Source organism: Hylobates moloch, unplaced genomic scaffold (genome assembly GCF_009828535.3).
Source record: "Hylobates moloch isolate HMO894 unplaced genomic scaffold, HMol_V3 SCAFFOLD_12, whole genome shotgun sequence".
In the NCBI taxonomy this organism is placed as follows: domain Eukaryota; kingdom Metazoa; phylum Chordata; class Mammalia; order Primates; family Hylobatidae; genus Hylobates; species Hylobates moloch.
Genome location: NW_026652287.1, coordinates 48,870,879 through 48,898,572, shown reverse-complemented (window position 1 = coordinate 48,898,572; position 27,694 = coordinate 48,870,879). Strand labels below are relative to the sequence as shown.

General features: G+C 46.7%; 1 protein-coding gene and 1 long non-coding RNA gene across 3 annotated transcripts; one reads left to right on the top strand and one right to left on the bottom strand.

Moving 5' to 3' along the window:
• Window positions 1-1,953: 1,953 nt before the first annotated feature.
• LOC116478626 (uncharacterized) lies at window positions 1,954-9,251 on the bottom strand. Its single transcript, XR_004250803.1, has 3 exons — window positions 8,861-9,251; window positions 6,872-6,973; window positions 1,954-3,758 (listed from the first exon to the last, which is right to left on the bottom strand). It is a non-coding gene; the product is annotated as an uncharacterized LOC116478626 (long non-coding RNA).
• Window positions 2,504-18,924, top strand: LOC131380833 (putative zinc finger protein 861). 2 transcript variants are annotated; one of them, XM_058425728.1, is made up of 5 exons: window positions 2,504-2,733; window positions 14,424-14,607; window positions 14,936-14,996; window positions 17,696-17,753; window positions 18,518-18,924. In XM_058425728.1, the coding sequence occupies exons 1-4, from the start codon at window positions 2,725-2,727 to the stop codon at window positions 17,739-17,741; spliced, it is 300 nt and encodes a 99-aa protein (XP_058281711.1). In that variant the 5' UTR covers window positions 2,504-2,724; the 3' UTR covers window positions 17,742-17,753; window positions 18,518-18,924. The 2 variants fall into 2 exon arrangements, with proteins under 2 accessions (XP_058281711.1, XP_058281710.1); XM_058425727.1 differs by lacking the exons at window positions 17,696-17,753; window positions 18,518-18,924 and adding an exon at window positions 15,960-16,345.
• Window positions 18,925-27,694: the final 8,770 nt, after the last annotated feature.

Here is a 27,694-nt window from a genome sequence, read left to right as displayed (position 1 = left end):
CGTCTACCCTACTGCTGTGTCCAGTTTCCATTAGCTAGAACAAGACCTCACACTCTGTATTTATCCCGATTAGCTAGCAACTTAGAACTTTTCAAAAAAGGCAAAAGCAGAAGAAAACAAAAGAAAGAAGTAACTTGTAGAATGCTAAGAAAAGAAAAACACCTTCAAATAAAGAACAAGCTACGACCTAATACTTGGTTAGACTAGTATAAGCATGCCAAAGCAAATATTTAAGCTAAAATGTAAAAGCTAGGAACATAAAGTACAATGATTTATTACAGCTAGCAAATATTTAAGAATGTTAGTACAAGTCTTTAAATAAATTTTGCTTCTAAAAGAAATTATTGTTTGTAAAAGTAAAGTAGAGGTTCTTCTTCAAAAACTTTCCTTCCCATACAATTAGGAATAAGTAGTAACTTCTCTTAAAAGCAAAATTTATTCAAAGACCTGTGTTAACATTCTAAATATCTGCTAGCCATAATAAAGAAATCAATATACTTTATGCTCTTAGCTCCCACAATTTAGCCTAAATATTTGCCCTGGCATGCTTATACTGGTCCAAGCAAGCATTAAGTCATAGCCTGTTCCTCTTCCTTATTTGAAGGTGTTTTCACCTTTCTCAGCATTCCACAGGTTACTTCCTCTTTCCTTTGCTCTCCTCCACCTTTGCTTCTTTTAAAATGTTCTAAGTTGCTAGCCAATCGGGACAAATAGAGAATGTGAAGTCCCGTTCCAGCCAATGGAAACTGGACACAGCAGTAGGGTGGACGCCTCAGGTTATAAATGACCCCGTGTCCTTTGCTCCGTGTACGCTCGTGGCAAAACTGCTAGCGAGTGTACCCTTTCTGCAGGAAGTAAAAATGGCCTTGCTAAATAAATTAATGTTCAAGTGCTATTTCTTTACGGCACCAAAAAACAAGCATTTCAAACACTATTTATTCTTAATTAGATGAAGAAGGAAGTCTTTGAAGAAGAACCTGTACTTTTCTTTTTACATCCTGACACGAGGAAAACACAAGCCCAGTGGCCAGGAACCGCCCATCTGGGCTCCACGTAGCCAAGTGTCTTCTCCGGTCTCCTGTCATTCTAACCCCAGGGGGCGGGACCTGAAGCGGTATCCAATCAGGGGCACTAGGGGCCGTACTAACTGTCCAATCAGGAGCGTAGCCGTAGCCAGGGGACGTGGCTGGCTGTGGGAGCTTTAGTTTCTGGCGGTTTCTTTGTTTTTCGGGGTTTGGGGTCTTTGCTGCTCGCGCAGCCCCCCTGGTAATCCCCGTCGCCGCTCCTCTGTGACGTGAGCAGGCCCAGGGGAGGACGCCGGCACACCTGGAAGCCGGAAATGCTGAGTGTGCGGGGCCGGACGTCCCGAGACCTGAGGAGGGGCTGGTGGAACCAGCCGGATCTGGCTGTGGCGGGACCTGGACCTGTCCGCGGCGACTCCGGGGTCTGGGACCCGAGTTCCCCTGGAGCAGCTCGGCCCTCGGTCCCCTTGGCCGCAGGGTGGGGCTGGGCCGGCAGCTGGGACTCCGGGAGTCCTGTCCCGTCCCTGCGCAGTAACTGTCGCCCCAGAGCCCTCTCTGGGCAGCTCCGCGTCTCCCCAGATTGTGCGGGGGCCACGGGAGGATCATGGGGGGATCCCGCCTCCGGCCTGGGGTTCCTGTGGGAGGAGCCATGGCCTGTGGGCTCCCCAGTCCTGCCTTTCCCCCCGCAGGCGGCCCCCGCTTCTCCCTGAGTCTTCCAAAAGGTGTGCGAAGCCGGGTCTCCGCGACCGGGTCCCCCAGCCTCGCTCCCCCTTGGGGCTGGCGGTAAATCTTGTAATGAACATTTCCCTCCCCGCATTCTCTAACGACAGCGTCTCCACTGCAATCCACGTGGTTCTCAACTGTTAGTCCCTTTGTTGTACGTTTCAAACCGACGTGGCATTTAACTGATCATTGTTCCACAGAGCAGTGGCTGACTCTTTTAGGAAGATTTCTTTTCTGTCACCTTTTCACATATAAGGAAAGGAAAGGAAAGCCACATGAAACGCCTCTGTTTAAAAAAGCCTTTGTGCCGCTCCTTTATCTTAGACACCTCATCAAACTGCCTTTGGGTTGAGGTTCCTGTCACGCGTGTCCGTATAGAAGACACCTAATCATACTTTGTGTTAGCAACAAGGCTGTTAATTCACTTGGGTGCAAGTGGGCTGAGTCCGAAAAGAGAGTCAGTGAAGGGAGATAGGAGAGGGGCAGCTTTATAGGGCTTGGGTAGGCATGGAAAGTTACAGTTAAAGGTGGTTATCCTCAGCAGAGGAGGAGGGGGTCACAAGGTGCATGGTGGAGAGATGATGGGACTCATTGTCCAGGAGAAGAATGTCACAGGGTTGATTGATCAGTTGGGACAGGGCAGGAACAAGTCATAATGGTGGAATGTCGTAAGGTGGGTTCATTAGTTAAGGCAGGAACTGGCTGTTTCACTTCTTTGTGGTTTTTCGGCTGCTCCAGACTTCTTGGCTCCTGCAGGCCACCTGGACGGATATGTGCAGGTCACAGGGGTTACAATGGCTGAGCTTCAGCTCAGAGGCCTGACATTTTTGTCTTTTTATTTATAAAATATGAAGTTATAGGAAAAGATTTAAAAAAAAGTGTAAGTTCCTTCGGGGATTACTGGGGTAGGGCCGATGTTTCTCCGGACTGCTTCAAGTGTGACCAGGGACTGCGTGGAGAGCTTAAAGAAAATTGTATAATGCGTCCAGTAAGTTTCGGGTCTAAGGTGCATTTTTGTGTAGCTAACAAGGTGCCAGTTAGCGTATTTTTGAGCTTGGAACTGCCCTAATAAAATAAGTTCTCTAAAAACAGTAATCAGGCATATTAGCTTTAATGTAGGTGGCAATGAGTTTTTAGGCCAAGGAAGGAGTAATGGTTTATGTACCAAAGCCTTTTGTCCCCATTTTCCTCATATGAATAGTATTTCCTGTTGTTAAGCTGATGATATATTACCATTTTCCCATAGGTGTGAGTGGCGGTCTGAATGGAGAAGTGCAATAGTTCTGATTGCAGATCCTATGCAGGAGAGATAATAAGGAAAATAATCTTTGTTTCCTGGATTAAGCTGAGGCCGGCAAAGAGTGAAATGTCCCAAGCCCTCTAACAACCAACGACATACTTTGTGTTGTCCTGGATGCTGGTCTGGTTGCCAAATATGTGAAACTGGCCCCGTATGCGTGTACTGTTGTCCATTTCTATAAGAGTAGGCTTGAGGACACCATGGACGAGGATCTGATGGTTGCCAGCCTAAGCGTTTTAGACTTTTGTCCCAGAGATTTTTTGTTTTGGGTGTGGAAAAAATTTTAGAGGATAGGGTCTCAAGATATAATCCTTTTTATAGACGGCAGGTCCTAAGAGATTAGGGTCCAGAGGAATGGATGAAGCCTGCTTGGAAGCATGCTGGGATGGCCGTTTGGAAGGCGTGTTGCATGGAAGCATGGCCTTGACTGGGTGCTGCCAGGAGCTTAAGGGTTGTAGGTTGTTTGTCTGATTGGCTCTCGGACTAATCTTGTGGCTTCCAGGAGGAAGAGGAGAGATCAGGCTGGCTGTCTGATGGGCACAGCTTTATTCCGGAAAGGTGAACCCAACGGAGAGGGTCCTGCAGATGGACGGCAGTTGGTGTGCTATAGATGACCGGGTAGGGTCTGGTCCATTGAGGCTGTAGAGTTTAAGGGGTCAGACTTTTGACAAGGACTGATCGTCCAGCTAGGGTGTCTTCATATGGCTGGGAATCTGTAGTAGGCAAGAGAAGATTAGCAGCTTGGCTAATTTCCTGTCTAGCCTGCTGGAGGACTAGAAGATAGTTGCCTAGGGCACTGGTGTCTGGAACAACATCGGGGCTGAGTAAGAAGGTGAGTCCATATAAAAGTTAAAATGGACTGTACCCTGTGGTATCTCAAGGACCGGCCGTAATTCCGAGGAGGGCAAGTGGTAAAAGTACTGTCCAGTCCTTTTTCAGTTGGAGGCTGAGCTTGGTGAGGTGTGTTTTTAAAAGACCATTCATCCGTTCTACATTTCCTGAAGATTGAGGATGGTAGGGGGTATGAAGGTTCCTCTGAATACCAAGAGCCTGAGAAACTGTGAAAGTAGCGATGCCAAATCAGGGAATTATATCTGTCAGAAGGGAAGAAATGACTGTAGTAGCTTTTTCAGAGCTAGTGGGAAAGGCCTCGACCCATCTGGTGAAGGTATCGGCCCAAACCAGGAGATACTTAAATTTACAGACACGTGGCATATGAATAAAGTCAATTTGCCAATCTCGTGTCGGAGGAAATCCATGAGCCTGATGTGTAGGAAAAGGAGGAGGCCTGAGAAAACCTCAGGGGTTGGTGGCATGGCAGACAGGGCATTGAGAGGTGATGGTTTTAAGGATGGATTTCCATGATGGGAAGGAAATGAGGGGCTGTAGGAGGCCAGCCAGAGGCTTATATCCTACATGGAAATGGTCATGAAGGGAAGAGAGAGTAAACTGGACTTGTGAGGCAGGAAGAACGAATTTTCCATGATCTAAGAACCACTTGCCCTGAGTTGGAAAAGACTGGTAGAGCAGGTTTGTTAGAAGAGGAGTAGGTGGGGGTGATAGAGAAGAAAGAAAAGTACTGGCCTTTTGGGGTGAGGGCTGGAATATTTGCAGGTGTGGAGGCATTTGCTATTTCTTTTGCTGTCCTGTTGGCATAGGCATTTCCTTTAGCAATAAGATCAGTTGGTTTCTGGTGTCCTTTACAATGAATGACCCCAGCTTTGGCCAGCAAGAGAGCAGCCTTAAGGAGGGCCTTTATTAGAGAGGTATTGATAATGGAAGAGCTTTGTGTGGTGAGAAAACCTTTTTCAGTCCAAGTGGTAGCATGGTTGTGGAGGATGTGGAAAGTATATTTGGAGTCAATATAAATTTTAATGTGCATTCCTTTGGCGACAGAGAGTGCACAAGTTAAAGCAATCAGTTTGGCTTGTTGGGAAGTAGTGGAGGGAGGGAGGAAGTGCAGCAGCCTCAATAATAGAGATATGGGACACGACAGCATAACCAGCTTTAGCTGGTGAGATTTGACTGGGTTTAGAGGAACTGCCATGAATAAACCAAGTGTGGTCTGGGTTTGGGATTGGAAAAATAGAAATATGAGGAAAGGGGGAAGATGCTATGTGTATTTGGGAGATACAGTCACATGGCTCAGGACTTGTATTGGGTGCTAAGTGAGAAGCTGGGTTAAAATTTGGCCCATGGGCAACAGTTACTGTTGGGGTTTCAATAAAGAGTGAATAGAGCTGGAGATGTCAAGGGGCAGACAATAAGTGTGAAAGGAGCGAGAAGGATATTAATGCTTGAAGGTTGTGAGAACTGTAGAGGGTAAGTGGAGCATAGCTTGTGATTTTGAGGGACTCTAGAAGTGTTAAAGTGGCAGCTGCCACCACATGTAGACATGAGGGCCAGACTAGAACTGTGAGGTCAAGTTGTTTGGATAGAAAGGCTGTAGGTCATGGGCCTGGCTCCTGTGTGAGAACTGCAGCAGGTTGGGACAAGTCAGGGAGTGCTAGTGTGGGAGTTGTTTCTAGGGCCTTTTTGAGAGAATGAAAGGAAGAATGGGGAAATGACTTAGGGTCTATGGGATCAGCTGAATTACCTTTGGTGAACTTGTAAAGTGGTTTGGTTAGAATGGCAAAACCTGGTACCCAGAGTCGGAAGTGTCCAACAACGCCTAAGAAGGAAAGGAGTTGTTGTTTGGTGGTAGGGATTGGGGTCTGGGAGATTAACTGAACACAGTCTGCAGGAAGAGTGCGTGTATGTTGTTGGAGGACTATGTCGAGATATGGAACACTAGGGGAGGAAATTTGAGCTTTAGAAGGGGATAGTCGGTACCCCTTTGAGTAGAGATGTTGAAGAAGTAGCATAGTGTCCTTCTGGGAAGATTGGTAAGAAGGGCTGCAAAGAAGAAGGTCTTCAACATATTGAATAAGGTGGGAGGCAGACGGGCAGAAAGAAAGTAAGTCATGAGAGAGGGCCTGACAAAAGTAGTGTGGGCTGTCCCTGAAACCTTGGGGTAGGACAGTCCAGGTGAGTTGCTAGGACTGGTGGGTGTCAGGGTCAGTCCAAGTAAAGGCGAAAAGAGGTTGGGAGGAGGGATGCAAGGGGATGGTAAGGAAGGCATCTTTGAGGTGGATAACAGAATAAAGAGTTGTGGAAGGGGGTATCAAGGAGAGGAGAGTATAGGGTTTGGCACAACAGGATGGATGGGATGGACAACCTGATTTATGAGGCGAAGTTCTTGAACTAGCCTCTAGGACTTGTCCGGTTTCTGGATGGGTAGGATAGGGGAGTTGTAAGGAGAATTTGTAGGCTTCAAAAGGCCATATTGGAACAGGTGAGTGATAACAGGCTTCAGTTCCCCTTAAAGCCTGCTGTGGGATGGGATACTGGCGTTGAGCAGGGTAAGGGTGATTAGGTTTTAATGGAATGGTAAGGAGTGCATGGTCGGTTGCCAAAGAAGGAGTAGAGGTATCCCACACTTGTGGATTAAGGTGGGGAGTTACAAGGGGAGGATGCGAAAGAGGCCTTGAATTGGGGAAAAGGACAGCAATGGGGTGTGGCTGTAGCCCAGGAATAGTAAGGGAAGCAGATAATTTGGTTAAAATGTCTCAGCCTAATAAAGGAACTGGGCAGGTGGGGATAAGTAAAAAGGAGTGAATAAAAGAATGTTGTCCAAGTTGGCACCAGAGTCTGGGAGGTTTAAGGGGTTTAGAAGCTTGGCCGTCAATACCCACAGCAGTTATGGGGGCAAAGGAAACAGGCCCTTGAAAAGAAGGTAATGTGGAGTGGGTAGCCGCCATATCGATTAAAAAGGGGATGGACTTACCCTCCACTGTAAGAGTTACCCAAAGCTCGGCATCTGTGATGGTCCAGGGGACTTCTGAGGCGATCGGGCAGCATCAGTCTTCAGCCACTAAGCCGAGGAGATCTGGGAAGGAATCAGCCAGAGAGCTTTGAGCCAGAGCTCCAGGGGCCCTAGAATTGGCTGTGATATTAGTTGGACAGTCCGATTTCCAGTGGGGTCCCGCACAGGTGGGACAGGCTTCGGAGGAATCCCGGGCTGCAGGCATTCCTTGGCCCAGTGGCCAGTTTTGTGGCACTTGAAGCAAGGTCCATGAGATGGTTTTAAAGGAGTGCCTAGAGGCTGTGGTTTGGTTGTTCTGAAGTTTTTGTGTGCCAAAGGCATGGCTGGGGTTTGTCTTACAGCAGAGGCAAGCGATTGCAGCTCTGAAATACGTTGCTGCTTGGCTGCCTCTTCTCTATTGTTGAACACCTTGAAGGCGAGATTGATTAATTCCTGTTGTGGGATTTGAGGGCCAGATTCCAATCTTTGAAGCTTTTTTTGTAAAAATGTCAGGAGCTGACTGAGTGATAAAATGCACATTGAGAATAAGATGGCCTTCTGGCCCTTCAGGGTCTAGGGCTGTAACGTGTCTAAGGGTAGCCACCAAATGGGCCATGAACTGGGCTGGATTTTCGTCTTTACCTTGGGTGGCTTCTTTAAGCTTGTCATAATTAACAGCTTTGTATGCTGCCTTTTTCAGCCCTTCAGCTAGGCAAGAGACCATGTAATCTCGCCTAGCTATACCTGGGGAGCCTGTCTGGTATTCCCATCAGGGATCCTCTCAGGGAACTGCCCTGATGCCTTCTTGGAGGTCTGGCTCATGATGCCGGTGCGTGTTAGTGTGAGATTGGGCCAGGGTATAAACTCTTTCCTGCTCATCTGGGGAGAGGGTAGAGGTCAGGATGACATTTAGGTCACTGCAGGTTAAATTGTAGGACTGAGTCAAATATTGGAATTCCTGTATATATTTAGTGGGGTCTGATGAGAAAGAGCCAAGACACGGACTGATTTGGGAAAGGTCTGATAGAGAAAAAGGTACATGAACCTTTACTGTGTGGTCAGCTCCAGCCACCTCTCTAGGAGGAAATTGTTGGGCAGGTGGGGGAGAGCTAGTCATGGAATGAAACTGTAAGCCGTACCAAGTTTGAGGAGGGGAGGTGATAGAAGAATTATAAGATGGGGGAGAGGAGGCTGAGGAAGAATTGGGACTTGATTCAGCCTGCCGAGGAGTGGCCTGCGGAGGGGGAGAGAGGTCAGAGAAGAAAAGGGGGGATTCAGAGGACTCTGAGGTTGGGATAGAGACTGAAGGAACGGACAGGAGAGAAAGAAGAAAAATTTGGGATGGGTCGCATTGGGAGCAGAGGCTTGGGAGGGAGCAAAGTGTAAAAAATGCCTGGACGTAGGGCACCTCAGACCATTTGCCCATTTTTCAACAAAAATTATCTAGGTCTTGTAGGATGGAGAAATCAAAAGTGCCGTTTTCTGGCCATTTGGAACCATTGTCAAGTTTATATTGGGATCAAGCAGTATTGCAGAGGAAAATAAGATGTTTTAGTTTTAGATCAGGTGTTAGTTTAAGAGAAGTTTTGAAGTACACAGGCTAAGGGGGAAGAGGGAGGAATGGAGGGCAGAAGGTTGCCAAAGTGAAGGAGGTAAGTTTAAAGAGAAAAGTAGAGATACGGAGAAGGGCGGGGATGAGCAGCCAAAGCAGGCGTCCCCACAATTGACTTGCCACCATGGGAATGTGGGTGAATGACCAAGGCAGGCATCCCCACGGTGATCAGACACCAGTGGAATGTGGGTGAATAATTAGGCAGGCGTCCCGGCAGTAACTAGACACCAAGGGAAGTGGGGTTTTGGGTCCACGGATAAAATGTGTCTCCTTTGTTTCTACTAGAGAAGAAAAAGACTGGACAGGGAGATTGGAGGGTAGTGAGAGAGGCTGGAGAAAAGAGTGAAGAGACCACTTACCAGATTTGAAATTGGTGAGATGTTCCTTGGGCTGGTCTGAGGACCCGAGGTCGTAGGTGGATCTCCTCACAGAGTGAGGGCCAGGACAGGGGACCAGTCTCGCGAAAGAGTCCCCCGTCCCAGATTTTGGCACCAAATGTCACGCATGTCCGTATAGAAGACCACCTAAACAGGCTTTGTGTGAGCAACAAGGCTGTTAATTTACTTGGGTGCAAGTGGGCTAAGTCCGAAAAGAGAGTCAGCGAAGGGAGATAGGAGAGGGGCAGCTTTATAGGGTTGGGGTAGGCCATGGAAAGTTACAGTTAAAGGTGGTTATCTGTTGTCAGCAGAGGAGGGGGTCACAAGGTGCATGGTAGAGAGATGATGGGACTCATTGTCCAGGAGACTGTCACAGGGTCGATTGATCAGTTGGGGCAGGGCAGGAACAAATCATAACGGTGGAATGTCGTAGGTGGGTTAATTAAGGCAAGAATTGGCTGTTTCACTTCTTTGTTGTTTTTTGGCTGCTCCAGACTTTTTGGCTCCTGCAGGCCATCTGGACATATATGTGCAGGTCACAGGGGTTACAATGGCTGAGCTTTGGCTCAGAAGCCTGACAGTTCCCTTTTGGAAACGTTACAGGGTGCTGTGACCTCAGCCCACCCTCTTATCTTTTCCTGGTCCTGGGTTTCAGAACTGCCTGGGGCTGATCTAAGATGCCCACAAGCTGCCGGGTCTCTTGGAGGGTCATGAATATCAGCTCCTGGGTCATCTCTTCCCAGAGGACAGCCTGAGATGTGCCTGTGGGGCCTCTCAGGGGAGCTGCTGGGCGCACCCCCTCCCCCTACCTCCCGGGAGGGAGGAGTCTCCTGATATCTCCCTCTGTCATCTAAAAGGAAACCCCTTAGGACATTTAGCTTTTCTCACCCCAAGCCCAGTTTTCACTTCTTGGAAATACCTCTCTGGTCAGCCACTCAGATGCTGCTATTGAAGGGAAAAGACTGGAATGATCCCTGTCCTTTGAATCCTCTTAGCCTAGTGAAGGGAGGAAACTATGGCTAAGGACAGGAAAACCACCCTCACTGAGGTGGTGCAAAAAGCTGAAATGCACACAATGCAGTGTCTTCTGGGAGGGTGGTCACTGAGTATACATGTGGGCAGCATAGGGTTTGGGGCATGTCCGAGGTTATGTAGGATGACCTGACCTGACACTTGAGTCAGACTTGTCTTTATTCCAGTTTGCCCTAGCCCTCCCTGGGTTTGTCACCTTGAAAATTTTTTTTTTTCACTTACTTACTGACTTATAATAGAGTCAGGGTCTCGCTACATTGCCCAGGCTGACCTCAAACTCCTGGGCTCAAGCGATCTTCCTGCCTCAAACTCCCAAAGTGCTGGGATTACAGGGGTCAGCCACTGTGCCCGGCCTGAACCTCAGTTTTTAATGTTAAATGGATTCTATTAGTAGAGTTTGATAGATAAGATAGAATATATCCAAGGAGGCAAGAAAGAGGTGTATTTCAGGAAAAAAAAAGGAAATGTCTAGCCTTATATTTCACCCATTTAAGTTTTTTTTTTTTTTTTAGACGGAGTCTTGACCTGTTGCCCAGCCTGGAGTGCAGTGGTGCCATCTCGGCTCACTGCAACCTCCGCCTCCTGGGTTCAAGTGATTCTCCCGCCTCAGCCTCCCGAGTAGCTGGGATTACAGGCTCCTGCCACCACACCTGACTAATTTTTGTATTTTTAGTTGAGATGGTGTTTCACCATGTTTGCCAGGCTGGTCTTGAACTTCTGACCTCAAATGATCCACCTGCTGGCCTCCCAAAGTGCTCAGATTACAGGCATGAGCCACTCATCATCCGATAAAGTTTTTAATTTACATTTTGTCTTGCCCAGATGGCGTGTGATACTTTTCTCAGATTTGTTCTTTTCTTTTGGGTGATTTCAAATGGAATTCCAGGGCTTAGCCTTGAGAAGGCTACTGGGGCTGAGAATCTCAGCAAACCAAGGAAAATCACTCTTCCATTATGGCTGCAGCGAAATGAATACATTTCCACCATAAAGTGTCATAGTTAAATTGGTAAATTATAAAGATTCATTAAAACATCCGTTCTTCTTCTTTCCGGAGTGAGAACTTGTGACGGTGAATAACTTCTCTTTCCTGGTACCTGGACTTCAGAGATGAATACAAAATCCTGTGGGTCAGGACTTGGCAACACCAAGAAGCATTCAAATATAATGATTTATTCAACCGTGTATTGTCATGGAAATAATAATTAAATGACACATCTTTATTGTCTGAAAGAGATAGATACTTGTGCTTCTCTTGTTGTGCTACATAAAATACAAGTGCCTTACAATTTGTCTTCCCTGCCCATCTATATAAACACTGAGTTTGAGGGATTTTGTTGGTTTCTTCAAACTCTGAGTATTTTCTCCTTTAAAAGTAAGTGAATAATGTTGACTCGAGAGCCAAAACCCTCACACAGTGACTTCATGTTAAGGCGACTCTTGAAAAAGCATCTCAGCTGGGCATGGTGGCTCGCGCCTGTAATCCCAGCTCTTTGGGAGGCTGAGGCAGGTGGATCACTTGAAGTCAGGAGTTCAAGACCATCCTGAGTAACATGGCAAAACTCCGTCTCTACTAAAAATACAAAAATTAGCTGGGCGTGGTGGCAGAAACCTGTAATTCCAGCTACTCAGGAGGCTGAGGCAGGAGAATTGCTTGAATCCCAGGGTGGGCAGAGGTTGGAGTGAGCTGAGATCGCATCACTGCCTCCAGCCTGGGCCATAGAGCAAGACTCAGTCTCAAAAAAAAAAAAGAAAGAAAAAGAAAAAACACCTCAAAGGTTAGGAATGACTCTTTCACAGGGAGGAGCAAACAAGATTAGAGAGAAGGTGATGGTGTTGATGGTGGTGGTTGGCAGGGAGATGACAGAGACCAGAAGAAAGCTTTATCCTAAGGTCTGCCTCTTCTTCGGAGGGAAATAAAGAAGGCCTTGTATTCTGGCTAAGGGTGAGTTAAACATTTGCCTTAGGTTTAAAAAAAGTTAAAACAAATTTAAAGATCTACTTAGCTTTTATTCGCAATTCCTGAATTGAAGAAGCATCCCATTTTATAAAATAGAATAAGAACTCCTGCTTTGTATAATGGAATAGGTGATTCTTGTAACAGGAACAACAAGACAGAACAATTTAAAAAATCATTAGGTTACTTTTATTGTAAGCATCCTTATTATATATTATGCCAGCTCAGGTTGGCTGGGTTTTGTTTTTTTGTTTTTTTGTTTGTTTTTTTGTTTGTTTTTGTTTTTTTTATTGGTGGTTGTGACTCTCCTGCTCTCAGGAAAAACTGGTGCATTTGAGGATTTGCCTGCTTCCTTAAAGGTTCAGTTTGATTATGTGGTATTAGCCTGAGTGACTCCATTTTGGTTTGTTCTGGTCTGTTGGGGCCTAGTGCAGGAGCTCAGTCCAAAACAGTGGCCTCTCATAAGTTTTGTTTAACACTTTCTTCTAAGAGTTGTTTGGTTAGAGCTGGTCCCTTTAAGTCTTTAATCCATTTTTATTTCATTTTTCTATGTTATATAAATTATGGGTCCAACTTTATTTTTTCACACGTGGCTATCCAGTTTTCCCAGCAACATTTTTTAAAATAGAGCAGCACTTTTCCGTTGCATTATCTAGACATTCTTGTCAAAAATCACTTTACCACATATATGTAGGTATCTTTCTTGGCCCCTGTATCTGTTCTAGTGATGTATATCTCTGTCTTTATGCCAGTACCACACTGTTTTGATTCCTGTACCTTGGAGTATTTATTTGAGGATTGTTGCATCAATAATCATAAGGGATATTTGTTTGAAAATCAAACATTGTATCATTGTCTTTATTGTCAGCACAATTTCGGGGCCTCAAGGAATAAACTAGGATATGTTCCTACCTCCTAAAGTTTTTGGAAGAGTTTGAGGATTGGTGTTAATCTTCCTGAAGTGTTTGGTCTGTTTCATAGCTGAAACTATATGGTGCTGGGCTTTCGTGAGTTGAGGGGTTTTGATTACTGCATCAATCTCCTTATTAGTTGTAGTTCTGCTCCAATTCTTTCTTTCTTTCTTTCTTTCTTTCTTCCTTCCTTCCTTCCTTCCTTCCTTCCTTTCTTTCTTTCTTTCTTTCTTTCTTGTTTTTTTTTTTGTTTTTTTGGCAGAGTCTCTGTCGCCCAGGCTGGAGTGCAGTGGTGCGATCTTGGCTTACTGCAAGCTCTGCCTCCCGGGTTCACGCCATTCTCCTGCCTCAGCCCCCCGAGTAGCTGGGACTACAGGTGCCCACCACCATGCCCAGCTAATTTTTTTGTATTTTTAGTAGAGATGGGGTTTCACCGTGTTAGCCAGGATGGTCTCGATGTCCTGACCTCGTGATCTGCCTGCCTCAGCCTCCCAAAGTGCTGGGATTGCAGGCATGAGCCACCACACCTGGCCCAATTTTTTCTTTCTTTATGACTTTGTCATGTGTTGTGTGTTTCTAGAAAATATGCAAACTTCATCAAGTTATTCAGCTTGTATGTGTGCCCGTAGTGACTTCATAAATGAGGCGTAAGGCATGCAGCTGTCTCACTTGTTTTCTGCTGTTGTAATACAGGAGCCCTCTTGAAGTGGCAGTAAGGTGTGGGGTGTGGGGAAGCATTCCATTGACCTATAGTTTGGCCTCATTTTTTGGATTCCTGGGTTTCTGGGTTGTAGCTTTCTTAAGTACTTCTCATCCTCACCCTTCCCTAGTTGTGGCAGGGACATTGAAGTGGGTGGAATTGGGTGTTTCTCTTGCTTCACGAGGTCAGCTCTGCCAGCATCCCAGTTGGTAGGCTTTGGGAAATAGTTTCTTTTGAAGGCAGGAGATGTTAAGAAGAATAGCATTCTCTGGGCATATTTCAAAATGGCTAATCTTTCACATCTTCTGCCAAAAGCAGGAAGCAGTTTTTCCCTCATCTTCACTGGGACAACTGGTAGGATTTTTGGAGGTGCATGTCACTAATTAGTGGGGATCCTTTAGGTCTGGCCTCCTGGCGTTTTACTCTCAAATTTGTTCACACTATCTCCAGGAATTCATCAATTAAAATTTAGGTTTTCCTACCCCTTTACTGCTTCCAAAGAGGTTTTTGCTTATGGGTTTCAGTTTCAGGAAATTATATGACTCACTTATCAGTTGGGTTCATGGTCTCCCATCCAAATTTCATATCCCATATGTTATCAAAGATCGAACTTTGTGAACAAACATTTCTAAGGATATGGAGTTTCAGGACTCCTAATGTTAACTCTCTTCTGCACACTAGGTGGTAGGACTTTTATGACAAGTGCTACAGACCCACTGTGTGAAGAGAAATTATGGTGACCCAGGCAGTACATCCTACTCCCTGGACCCGCCAAGGAGAGCTGTATTCCTGTTTCATGGTTGCTTTACCAAATAACTCAATTCTAGCATCGGAATTGCTATGTGAGAGGAAGTAAGTACACACAGAGTAAGAGGTGTGATAACCAAGTCATAGAAGAAATGTTTGGAGAACACGGAATCATGTGAACTTCTTATGTGGTAATTACAGATACCCAGGGCCGTCTGTCTCACCATCCTCTTCTACACATGTGGATGCTTCAGGACTCCGGCCTTTGAGGATGTGGCTGTCAACCTCACCCTAGAGGAGTGGGCTTTGCTGGGTCCTTCCCAGACGAAACTCTACAGAGATGTGATGCGGGAAACCATCAGGATGCTGGCCTCTGTAGTTAAGGGTGACAACATTTCTTAGTCATTTAGAGAACAAGTCTTTCTTACTCATCAATGCTGTTCAATTATTTGGAATGTAGAAAGGAAATACTTTGATAAATAAATAAGCAAAAAAATTAGCTGGTGTGCTGGTGTACACTTGTAGCCTCCGCTAACTTGGGAGGCTGAGGTGGGAGGATTGCTTGAGCCTGGGAGGTAGAGGTGGCAGTGAGCCAAGATTGTGCCATTGCACTCCAGTGTACCATGGTCACTGTGTACCATGAACCTAGAATTCAATAATTTTAAAATAATTTTGTAATAATTCATAATGATTTTTCTCTATCTGCATTTTAGGAAAGAAATGGGAAGATGAGAACATTGAAGATCTGTACCAAAATCCTGGGAGAAATTTAAGGTAATTTTCAAGAGAAAGCAGTGTCCGTCAAGAGAGTCGTAGACTGTCAGGAAATTCTAAAAACAAGCCCAGTTTCAATTTGTTTATTCTTAGAAAACTTCCTCCATAAATATATACTTAAATGAGACATATATATATTTGCAAAAATAGTTAACATGGAAACACTATTATGAAACCACATATAGGCTAGGTGCAGTGGCTCACACCTATAATCCCAGCACTTTGGGAGGCCAAGAAGGGTGGATTGCTTGAGGTCAGGAGTTTGAGACCAGCCTGGGCAACATAAGGAGATCTGTTCTCTACCAAAAAAAAAAAAAAATTACCTGGGTGTGCCAGCACACACACCTGTAGTCCTGTAGTCCCCCTTACTTGGGAGGCTGAGGTGGGAGGATTGCTTGAGCCTGGGAGGTAGAGGTTGCAGTGAGCCAAGATTGTGCCATTGCACTCTAGCCTGGGTGACAGAGCTAGACCCTGTCTTAAAAAAAAGAAGAAACCCCATGTTAATATCTCTATTTTCATAGCAGCTGTAGTTGGGCACTCTTGCAGACTGTTCAATCCATTCATGGCCAAACAATGGAAAAGGTTAGAAATCCTACCAACGCTTCCACTGATGATGTTAAAAACATAAATCTAGGAAGCTGAGGCAGATGGATCACTTGAGGTCAGGAGTTTGAGACCAGCCTGGCCAACATGGTGAAACCCCAAATCTACTAAAAATACAAAAATTAGCCACGTGTGGTGGTGGATGCCTGCAATCCCAGCTATTTAGGAGGCTGAGGCAGGAGAATCGCTTGAACCTGGGAGGCGGAGGTTGCAGTGAGCCAAGATCGCACCACTGCACTCCAGCCTGGCAAATGAGTGAGTGAGACCCTGTCTCCAGAAAACTCCGCATAAATCCAATACCCATCAATAACAAATACATTATTTATAAAAAATACTTAATAATGTACTTATTTTGTACAGAAATCATATGGTAGAGAGACCCTGTGAAAATAAAGAAGGTAGTCAATGTGGAGAAGTCTTCAGCCAGATTCCAGGTCATAATCTGAATAAGAAAACACCTCCTGGAGTAAAGCCACCTGAAAACCATGTGTGTGGAGAGGTCGGCGTAGGCTGTTCATCCACTGAAAGGCACATCAGAGATCCCCTTGGATGCAAACCCTGTGAATATCCAGAATGTAGACAGAAGGCATATACGTGTAAGCCATGTGGGAATGCCTTTCATTTTCACCACTCCTTTCAAACACATGAAAGGCCTCTCAGTGGAGAAAACTTCTATGAATGTTAGGAATTTCAGAAAACATTCACTTCCCCCCAAAACCTTCAAAGACGTGAAAATGCACAGTGGAGATGGACCTTACAAATGCAAGGTGGGTGGGAAATCCTTTGACTCTCCCAGTTCATTTTGAATACATGGAAGATCTCATTCTGGAGAGAAACCCAATGCATGTAGGCACTGTGGGAGCGCCTACAATCATTTCAGTTTCGTGTGTGTGTGTGTGTGTGTGTGTGTGGGAGGTGGGGGCAAGGTCTCACTATTGTCATCCAGACTGGAGTGCAGTGGCACAATCTCAGCTCACTGCAGCCTCTGCCTCCCAGGTTCAAGTGATTCTCCTTCCTCAGCCTCCCATATAGCTGGGATTACAAGTGTGTGTCACCATGGCTGGCTATTTTTTGTATTTATGGTAGAGATGGTGTTTCACCATGTTGGCCAGGCTGGTCTCGAACTCCTGGCCTCAAGTGATCCGCCTGCCTTGGCCTCCTAAAGTGCTGGGTTTATGGATGTGAGCCACCACACTCAGCTGGGATTCTTCTTAGCAAGAGCTGAAAGACTAGGGTAAAAGGACTCAGGGCCCCAACAAGCCTGTCTTGAAGCTCTTGTTGATGGTAGGAGCACTCGGTGGCCAAAGCTACCCATACATCACAAACATCTAGATAGAAGTGAGAGGGTCTCCCTCCCATGCTTTGTCATTGAGTGCACACCAAGTTTCTTGGGTTATATATTTGGCATTTCTGTAATTCCATAGACATAATCATCAATGGTTTTCCCCAAGTGATATCTCCTTGGGGGCATCCTAATCCTTGAGCACAGGCATACCGTTTCAGTGCCAGTCTTGTGGCCATTTCTAGGCCTAAGTTTTCCAGTTTAAGTCCCCTCTCTGAGCCTTCTTGCTGGAAAATGTCTTTGTGAATCCACATCCACCCATGCTTTCAAAGAGTCAACAGAGATCCCAAGCGGCTGTGATGTGAGATGGTGGAGGAAGCAGTGGCAGAACCCAGGTCATGAGTGTGAGTGACCTCAGTTACTCCAGTCCTCGCAGCTACATAACAGCTCAGCCACCCACAGACACGGTCACAATAGTCTCACAACTGAAGAAGATGCCAAGGTTATATTTCTTCTTCAGCAATTGTTTTGTTGTGTCCCATAAGACAGGGGTTCCCCAAGCCCCAGCTGGGACCGGTCTGTGGCCTGTTAGATCTGGGCCACACAGCAGGAGAGTGGCGGAAGGGGTGGAGTGGGGTGAGCATTATCACTTGAGCTCTGCCTCCTGTCAGACGGATCAATGGTGGCACGCTGGCATTAGATTCCTATAGGAGCGTGAACCCTATTGTGAACTGTGCACGTGAGGAATCTGGGTTGGGTGCTCCTTATGAGAATCTCATGCCTGATATCTATTACTGTCTCCCATCACCCTCAGATGGGACAGTCCAGTTGCAGGAAAACAAGCTCAGGGCTCCCACTGATTCTACATGATGGTGAGTTGTATAATTACCTCATTATATATTATAATGTAATAATAATAGAAATAAAGTGCACAATAAATGTCGTGTGCCTGAATCATCCTGAAACCATCCCCCAATCCCAGTCCATGGAAAAATTGTCTTCCATGAAACTGGTCCCTGGTGCCAAAAAGGTTGAAGCCTGCTGATGTGCTGTATATGGAGTATTTCCACAGTACACATGCAATAGTCATAAACTCAAAAGCACAGACAATGGTAAAATATATATGAAATAATTGAGAAGTGACACATTTTAAGCAGTTATTACAGTTTTAAGCTTCTAGGGTTCATTACTTTCTCACCTGCTTAATCTTTAAGAAAATTATTTGTCTCTAAGAACTTCTGAGACTTTCAGATAGAAGAATCAATCTCTTTATAATCTGTATTTACAGAAGACCCGTCATCAATTGGTAGGTGCTGAAAATAATGCTAAGAATCATAGATGAACCTTTCAATCATGACAGAAGTGAAAAGACAGAGCTCAGTCCTAGATTCCCTTAATTTATTTCATTGTAATTTCATACAATTTACTTTTAATCAGAGCTGTGTTCAACAACCAGGTTGCAAAAATTTTCAGACGCCAACAACTGGCTCTTCTGAGTTGGTTGAAGCTGTTCAGTCATCACCTCCCCCCATCCTCCCTCAGGTGGCTGAACATGTCGCTCATAGGATTTATTTATTTATCTTTAATTTGTAAATAATTGTTGGTAGAGATGGGGGGGTCTCATTATGTTTCCCAGACTGGTCTCGAACTCCTGGCCTCAAGTGATCCTCCTGCCTCAGCCTCCCAAAGTGCTGGGATTACAAGGATTTAAACCCTCTGGTGACTAGCCAGACATCAAGAGGAAGCCACAGCTCATTCGACCACCCTCCAAGCCTCCTTAAGCTGTCCTCAGCCACCTCTCCACACCCTCTTCTATCTTTGTCCCCTCCTTGCCTCATGTCCCTGGCTTACTAGACTTCATTCAGGCTCGTTCCACCATATCCCTCTGAAGCCATCTTCAAGGCTCTGTTCTGTCTACTTGTAGCACCTTTTCTCTGATCTTCTGACTGGTTGGAGTTACTAATCCTTATGACTTCCGCCACCAACTTCGATGGACTTTTCCTGGTCCTGCCACCCTCTGTGCTAGCTCAGCATCGATCACACCGTGACATAATTTTTTTTTTTTTTCGAGATGAAGTCTCACTCTGTCACCCAGGCTAGAGTGCAGTGGCACGATCTCGGCTCACTGCAACCTCTGCCTCCTGGGTTCAAGCGATTCTCCTGCCTCAGCCTCCTGGGTAGCTGGGACTACAGGCACCTGCCACCATGCCCAGCTAATTTTTGTATTTTTAGTAGAAACGTGGTTTCACCATGTTGGCCAGGCTGGTCTTGAACTGCTGACCTCATGATCCACCCACCTTGGCCTCCCAAAGTGCTGGGATTACAGGTGTGAGCCACTGTGCCCGGCCACCATGACATAATTTTAACTTTGATATTTGTGTCTTTCCTGCCACCGTGTACTCCATGGGAGAAGGTTTCCAGCTTCATTTATCTTTGTACCTTGGTGCCAGGCACACAGTTGTCGCACCATAAATGTTTGCATATTACTTCCTGGGAGGTTGAGCTGCAGTGAGCCATAATCGCACCACTGCACTCCAGCCTGGGCAACAGAGCTAGACCCTGTCTCAAAAAATAAAAATAAATAAAAATTAAAACAAACAAATACATGTGTGTGTGTTGGTTTTAAAAAATTATTTTAAAGGACATTTAGTTGGGCAAATGACCCAGTTGGAGAAGAATGAAGGTGATGGGGCATGTCAAGGCAGCCTCTTCCGTCCCTGGGGGCAATGGCAGGGCTGCTCTCCTGTCAATTTCAACAGCCAGGGGCCCAAACCCCAAATCTGTAGAGCACTAGACTCTGCTGAAGCTCTTGACAAGCTCAGGGAATTAATTCACCCCTGGCAGGCGGGGAGAGAGGGAAAGTAAGGATACAGATTCCCTGAGGTTGCCTCCTCTCTGGCAGGGTCCCGGGGGTCCCAGCATCCCTGTAGTGGAGACAGAGACAGTAGGACCACAGCAAGGGAAGCCAGTAGGCAGGGAGTCAGGGAGGGATAAATAGTCGCGTTCGGGCTCAGTCAAGCCCCCGGCTCAGCTGGTGTGGCTGCTTGGTGCAGCCCACACCTGGTCAGCTCCCACCTGTGGAGAAACTCCAAACTAGAGCCTCCTACTGGGATGAAGCAGAAGCAGACGCCTGGAGTCCCAGGTGAGTCACCTCCTCTGTCATCCACCTGACCAGGAGAGACCTGGGGAACCAGCACCTGCCAGGGACTGTTTTTATGACTTCTTTAGCAACGTGAATCTACAGGGCAGTGGGTGACAGTCAGAGGCCACCACGTCTTAGTCAGCATGCTGTTTGCTTAGCAGGACCCTCCTCCTCCTCCTCCTCCTCCTCTTCTTCTTCTTTTTTTTTTTTTTTTGAGGCGGAATCTCGCTCTGTAGCCCAGGCTGGAGTGCAGTGGTGTGATCTCGGCTCACTGCAACATCCGCCTGCCAGGTTCAAGCGATTCTCCTCCCTCAGCCTCTTGAGTAGCTGGGACTATAGGTGCATGCCACCATGCCTGGCTAATTTTTTGTATTTTTAGTAGAGACGGGGGTTTCACCATGCTGGACAGTCTGGTCTTGAACTCCTGATCTTGTGATCCGCTCATCTCGGATTCCCAAAGTACTGGGATTACAGGCATGAGCCACTGTGGCCAGCCAGGACTTGCCTTCTTTAGAGCTCCTGCTGCCTCATGAGGTAGGTCCCTTGGACAGGGGAGGTAACAGATGCAGAGAGAAGACAGTCAATGCTCAATGTGACCCAAGGTGACGGTTTGATTTTAACCTCTCTTCTCAGTCTGCCCAGGCAAGAAGTCTATGGAAAAAGGATTGGGAAGAGGCAGAGAAAAGAGAGAAAGAGGATTCAGGGTTCAGAGGCTCCAGCCAGCATCCCAGGGTGTAAAGATTCAGGGTGGGCCGGGTGCTCATGCCTTCCATCCCAGCACTTTGGGAGGCCAAGGTGGGAGGATCACTTGAGACCAAGAGTTTGAGGCCAGCCTGGGCAGCATAGTGAGACCCTGTCTGTACAAAACACAAAAATTGGCCAGGTGTGGCAGGCACCTGTAGTCGTAGCTACTCCGGAGATTGAGGTGGGAGGACTGCTTGAGCCCAGGGAGTTAAGGCTGCAATGAGCTGTGACTGTGCCTCTGCACTCCAGCCTGGGTGACAGAGGGATACCCTGTGACAGACACACACACACACACACACACACATCAGGGAGGCATCAATGGGAGCAAGTGGTGAGGGGATGGTTAGGAGCTGGGGATGAGAAGATGGAGAGAAAAGAGAGGGAAGTGGTGGCTTAAGTGGAAGAGAGGGGAGGCCAGACAGCTTCACTAAGAAGAGAGAGCCAGGATGGGTGAGGGGTAAGGCCAGATGGGATCTCAGAGACAAGACAGGCCTGGCCCGTGGAGTGATTCTGTCACCCAGGAGACTTGTGACAATGCATAAAGACATTTCTGATTGTCATGACTGGGGAATGCTGCTGGTATCTGGTGGGTGGACACCAAGAATGCTGCTCAGTCTCCTGCAGTGCACAGGACACACCCCTGAGAGAGAATGATTTGGCCCTGGCGTCCCTAATGCTGAAGGCAGGAAACCCTGCTCTAGGGATGTCTGTGGGCAGGGCTTGTCCACAGCCACGCTTAGCCCTAGAGCCTCTGAGTGGAGAACTGGCCCCACCAGGTGTTCCCGTCAGTGCTAGACAGTGGCTTGCCCTTTCTCTCTCGCGCGCTCTCTCTCTTTCTCTCTTTCTCCTCACCTCTTTCCCCTCTTTCCCCCCCGTCCTTTCTCCCTACCTCTCTTTCCTCTCTCTCTTTCTCTTCCCGCCTCCCTCTCCTCTCTCTCCACTTCTCTCTCTCCACCCTTCTCTCTGTCTCTCTCTCTCTTTCCCTAACCCTCTCTCTCACTACTTCCCACACTCTGTGTCTCTCTCCCCACTTCTCTCTCCCCACCTCTCTCTGTGTCTTTCTCCCCATCCTTCTCTCTCTCTCTCTCCCCACCTCCCACTCTCTCTCTCCCCCCATCTCTCTTTCTCTCTGTGTGCTCTTTCCTCACATCTCTCTCTCTGTGTGTCTCTCTCTCCACCTCTCTGTCTCTCTCTTTCTCTCTCCCCACCTCTCCTTCTCTCTTTCTCTCCCCACCTCTCTCTCTGTTTCTCCCTCGCCACCTCTCTCTCTCTGTCTCTCTCTCCCCCTGCCTCTCCCTGTCTCTCTCTCTCTCTCCCCATCTCTCTCTTTCTCTTCCTACCTTTCTCTCTCTCTGTTTTACCTACAGAGGAACCCACTGGGTGTTCTGCTGGTGAATCAATGCCCAGAAGCTCTAAATCCTCCTCGCTGCTATCCTAGTCCCACATCCACCATGGGTTTTGTTTTGTTTTACTTTTAAAAATTAATAGACTTTAAGAGCAGTTTTAAATTTACAGAACATTGAGCAGATAAATACTGCAGAGAATCCCCATATACCCTCTCTCTGCCTGCACACAATTTCCCCTATAATTAGCAACTGGGATTTTTTTTTTTTACCATAAATCTGTTACAACTCATGAACCAGTGCTGACACATTGTCATTGACTGAAATCCACAGTTACGTTAGAGTTCACTCTTGGGGCTGTACATTCTCTGGGTTTTGGCAACTGCACAATGTCCTGTGTCCACCATGACAGTATCACACAACATCGTTACGCTGTCTTAAAAACGCTCTGTGCCCCACCCATTCATCCCTCCCTCTTACCCACTGGTCCCCTGGAAGCCACTGATCTTTGCTTTCTCCATAGTTTTGATTTTTCCAGAATGACTGGACTACGCTTTTAGCTGCATTCTGCACCCCATCATTCCAGAGGGTGTTACATGCAGCCCTCAGCCACCTCCTGCAGACCTGATGGGCTCCTGTCCTCTCAAGGTCTCTACCTACCTTCCTTCCTTCCTTCCTTCCTTCCTTCCTTCCTTCCTTCCTTCCTTCCTTCCTTCCTTCCTTCCTTCCTTCCTTCCTTCCTTCCTTCCTTCCTTCCTTCCTTCCTCTCTCTCTCCCTCGTTTCTTCCTTCCTCACTCTCCTTCTTTCCTCCCTCACTCTCCTTCCTTCCTTCCTTCGTTCCTTCCTTCCTCCTTCTCTCCCTCCCTCCTTCCTTCCTCACTCTCCTTCTTTCCTTCCTTCCTTCCTTTTTTCCTTCTTTCCTTCCTTCCTCCTTCCCTCTCTTTCTTTCCCTTTCTTTCTTTCTTTCTTTTTTCTTTCTTTTCTTCCTTCCTTCCTTTTTTCTTTCTTTCTTTCTTTTTCTCTTCCTCCTCCTCCTCCTCCTTCTTCTCCTCCTCCTCCTCCTTCTCCTCTTCCTCCTTCTTCTCCTCCTCCTCCTCCTTCTTCTTCTTCTCTCTCTCTCTCTTTCTCTGTCTCCCCCCCACCTTGCTCACTCACTCGCTGTGGATTCTTGTGATCTTAATTGATAAGAACAAGAGTGTATAGATGGTCAGTCATGGGGAAGCAGCATCTCCTAGTGGCCTTTGAAACAGCCATCAGCAACTGCTGAGTATAACAAGGGGTTAGGAAAAGACAGGCTTTGAGAACAATCAGACCTAAGCTCAGACCCTGGGCCCCCACTTCAGACTCAAGGCACCTAAGGCAAGTGATGTGTCATGGGTTTCAGTTTCTCTGTCTGTAAAATAGGGATCAGAGCAGGTGACTTCTAATGTAGGGGTAAATATTCAATAAGAATATCATGAGTGATGTGAGTGCAGTGCCTGGTCTATAGGACACATCCAGTAAAGGGCAGCTGTTCTCATCAGTGTTGTTGAGTACACAGCATTGGTGCTGTAGACACAACAGTCCCTGGCTTCAGGGACTCACAATCAGGTTCCAGGGATAGACACAGCTCCAACGTGACATATCACGGCAAACATCATAACAAAGTCATGAGCGAGGAGCTTTAAAGTTTCTTGCAGGAGGCACAGAGTGAGAATTGAACCAATGCCTGCTGTTACCATTGACTGGGAATCATTATTTTGAAAGCACCCAGGAATGGGTGGCTTAATATGCCTTGGGAAGAAATATCCAGGAGGGCTGCATGGAAGAGGTGACATCTAAGCTGAGTCTTAACAACAAACAGGGGTATGCCAGGTGAAGAAGTGGAGGAATGGGGATCCCAGCAGAGGGGGGGTACGAAGGAGTTGCGGCTGCACTCTCTGGATCAGGGGTTCTCAACTGGGGGTGGCTTTGAGCCCCATGGGGACATGGGTGTTTTCTGGAGACACTTTTTGGTTGTCATGACTGAGCAGGAGCTGCTGACATTCAGTTGACAGAGACCAGGGATGCTACTAAACATGTTATGAGACACAGAACAGCTCCCCACAGAAAGAATGACCTGGCCCTAAATGTCAACAGTCCCAAAGTTGAGAAACCCTGCCTTAGGCACTGGGGAGCCACAGAAGGTTTGCGAGCACCATCCCAGGGCACCAATCTCGCCCATTTGGCCTCTTCTTGGAGGTTCTTGTTTCCAAGTCATTACTCCTCTAAGATCTCAGAGTGGCGGGACATGGTGGTGCTGTGGGGGCCGCTATTCTGCGGAGCTACGGGCAAGTACTGACCCAGAAGGGGGGCAAAACGAGAGTGATTCCCGGAAGAGACACCAAGAAACTCTGGAGACCAACGATGTTTGGAGAATGCAGCCTCCGCTCACCAAAGGAGCTGGTTCTTCCTTCATCTCTCATTATAAACCTGCCAGGGCTTGACTGAGGACCTGAGCCCACTTAAGCGGAAGTGAACTACCCTTTCTAAAATGATATTTTTATTGTGATAATGTACATATAACCTGAAATTTACCTATTTATTTCTTTTCTTTCTTTCCTTTCCTTTTCTTTTTTATTTTTTGAGGAAGCCTACTGCATTTGCCTTTTATTATTGGATTTCCACATAACCACTTTAAAGTATACAATTCAGTGGCATCAAGTACATTTATGATGTTGCACTAACACCACCTTTGCCTAGTTCCAGACAAAGGTAATAATTTTTTATTAGCCCAAAAGGAAACAGTGTATCTATTAGCAGTCACTCCGCATTCTCCCCTCACCCCAGCCCCTGAAAACCACTGATAGGTTCCAAATGCTACAAGCGTTTTCATCGCAGCATCGTTCACAAAGGCCAACAGGTGGGGCACAACCCTCATGTCCATGAAGAGATGACACATATTCATAAAATGGAAAATCGTTCAGCCATAAACAAGAGTAAAGCTCAGATGCATGCTGTGGTGTGTTAATACTGTTATAATTGCATGCTACAATGCAAATGAACCGTAAAACATTATGTTCAGTGAAAGAAATGAGACACAAAAGGCCCCACCTCATATTTCATTTATGTAAAATGTTCAGAACAAACACATCCGTAGAAACAGAAAGCAGAGTGGTAGTTTACTCTTTTACAAACTTTACATTGCCTATTTTATTTTTAAAGACAGAGTCTTGCTCTGTCAACCAGGCTGGAGTGCAGTGGTGTGATCCTGGCTCACTGCCACCTCCATCTCCCAGGTTCAAGTGATTCTCCTAACTCAGCCTCTTGAGTAGCTGGAACCACAGGCCTGTGCCACCATGCCTGGCTAATTTTTGTATTTTTAGTAGAGGCAGGGTTTCACCATGTTGCCCAGGCTGGTCTCGAACTCCTGATCTCAAGTGATCTGCCCACCTTGGCCTCCCAAAATGCTGGGATTATAGGTGGGAACCACTGCACCTGGTCACACATTGCCAAATTTTTTATAAGAGATCAGCTAAGCATGGTGGTGCATGCCTGTAGTCCCAGCTATTTGAGGGGGCTGAGGAGGGAAGATAGCTTCAGCCCAGGAGCTGAAGGCTGCAGTGAACTATGATAATTGTGCCACTGCACTCCAGCCTGGGTGACAGAGCCAGACCCTGTCTTTTGAAAAAAAAAAAAAATTAAATATATTTAATTGGTTCATAAAGACACATAGAAATCTCATGAAATTAAAGTTACTTACTGAGCAAAGACCATGTACAGTCACTCATTTACTGTATTAATTATATGTAGCATCTACTGCATGCTAGGTCATTTACTTCCCACAACAACCCTTTGAGGTAGGGAGGGGAAGATGGTGGTACAGAGAGAGAAAGGAATCTGCTCAACTTTACAAAATATTGGCCTGGTGCAATGGCTCACTTCTGTAATCCCAGCACTTTGGGAATCCCAGGCAGGAGGATGACTTGAGGCGTGGAGTTCCAGACCAACCTGGGCAACATAGCAAGAAGCCATCTCTTTAATAAAAAATAAAACATCAGCTGGGTGAGGCAGTGTGTGTCTGTAGTCCCAGCTACTGAGGACGCTGAGGTAGGAAGATTGCTTGAATCCAGGAGTTTGAGGTTGCAGTGAACTATGATTGCACCACTGCACTCCAGTCTGGGCAACAGAATGAGACTCTGTCTCTACAAAAATAAATAAATAAATAAATATAAAAATAAAAAAATCATTACACAACAGTCAGAGGAGGGATTTGAACTGAGGCCTGCTGATTCCCACACCCCTCTTTCTGTCTGATGGCTACATTTCATTGCCTCAGAACATAGAGGCATACCTCATGGGAGCTGGAAAACAACCAAAACATGATTTCTGGCTCCTTTCTTAGAGCAACACAGTCTCCTGCCTCTGCTTTCCTACATGGATAACCCCAGAGGAAGTCTGGTTGGTTCAGATTTAGAGATGCTCTCTGTTCCAAGGAGTTGTAGCCATGAGTGGGAACGTCTCGTGATACCTGGAGCTGGGGGATGAACACGATTTATCAGAAGGGAGTAGGAGGGCAGAGAAGGAATGAATGGAAGTTCCAGCAAAGGAATATGTTTTTCTTCTTCTTTTTATTTTTATTTTTTGAGACAGAGTCTCACTCTGTCGCCAGGGTGGAGTCTAGTGGCGCCATCTCGGCTCACTGCAACCTCCGATTCCCAGGTTCAAGGGATTCTCCTGTCTCAGCCTCCCAAGTAGCTGGGACTACAGGTGCGTGCCACCATGTCCGACTAATTTTTGTGTTTTTAGTAGAGATGGGGTTTCACCATTTTGGCCAGGCTGGTCTCCATCTCTTGACCTCGTAATCCGCTTGCCTCAGCCTCCCAAAGTGCTGGGATTATAGGCGTGAGCCACAGCGCCTGGCCATTTTCTTCTTTTTTTAAGAGATAGAGTCTAGCTCTGTCACCCAGGCTGGAGTACAATGGTGCCATCATAGCTTGCTGCAACCTCGAACTCCTGGGCTCAAGCCATCCTCCCCCCTCAGCCTCCAAAGTGCTGGGATTACAGGTGTGAACCACCACGCCAGCCTGGAGCACTTTCATTTGGGAGGGGGGCTGGACAACATAGAGAAATAGTGAAGGGTATAGGTTTCAGAGCCAGCCCAGCTATGGGTTCAAGTCTCCGATCTACCGTTTCAACAGCTTGGCCTTGAGCAAGCCCTACACTTCAATATTCTCAATGACTATGGTCAATACCAAAAGGGGGTTGAAAAAATAGTACCGTTCTCACTAGGTTGATGACAGTATTAAATTATAGGAGGCACAGAGTGGGAACGGAACCAAACCATTTATCAAGAGCAGTCCCTTGGGCAAATCCAGGTATGGGGAAGGCTGAGAACTTTTCTTCATGCAGTAACTGACATGTCCCTGTCACATCTCACCCCAGGCACAGCCTCCATGCAGAGAGCCAATCACTCCACAGTGACCCAATTCATCCTTGTCGGCTTCTCTGCCTTCCCCCACCTCCAGCTGATGCTCTTCCTGCTGTTCCTACTGATGTACCTGTTCACGCTGCTGGGCAACCTGCTCATCATGGCCACCGTCTGGAGCGAGCGCAGCCTCCACA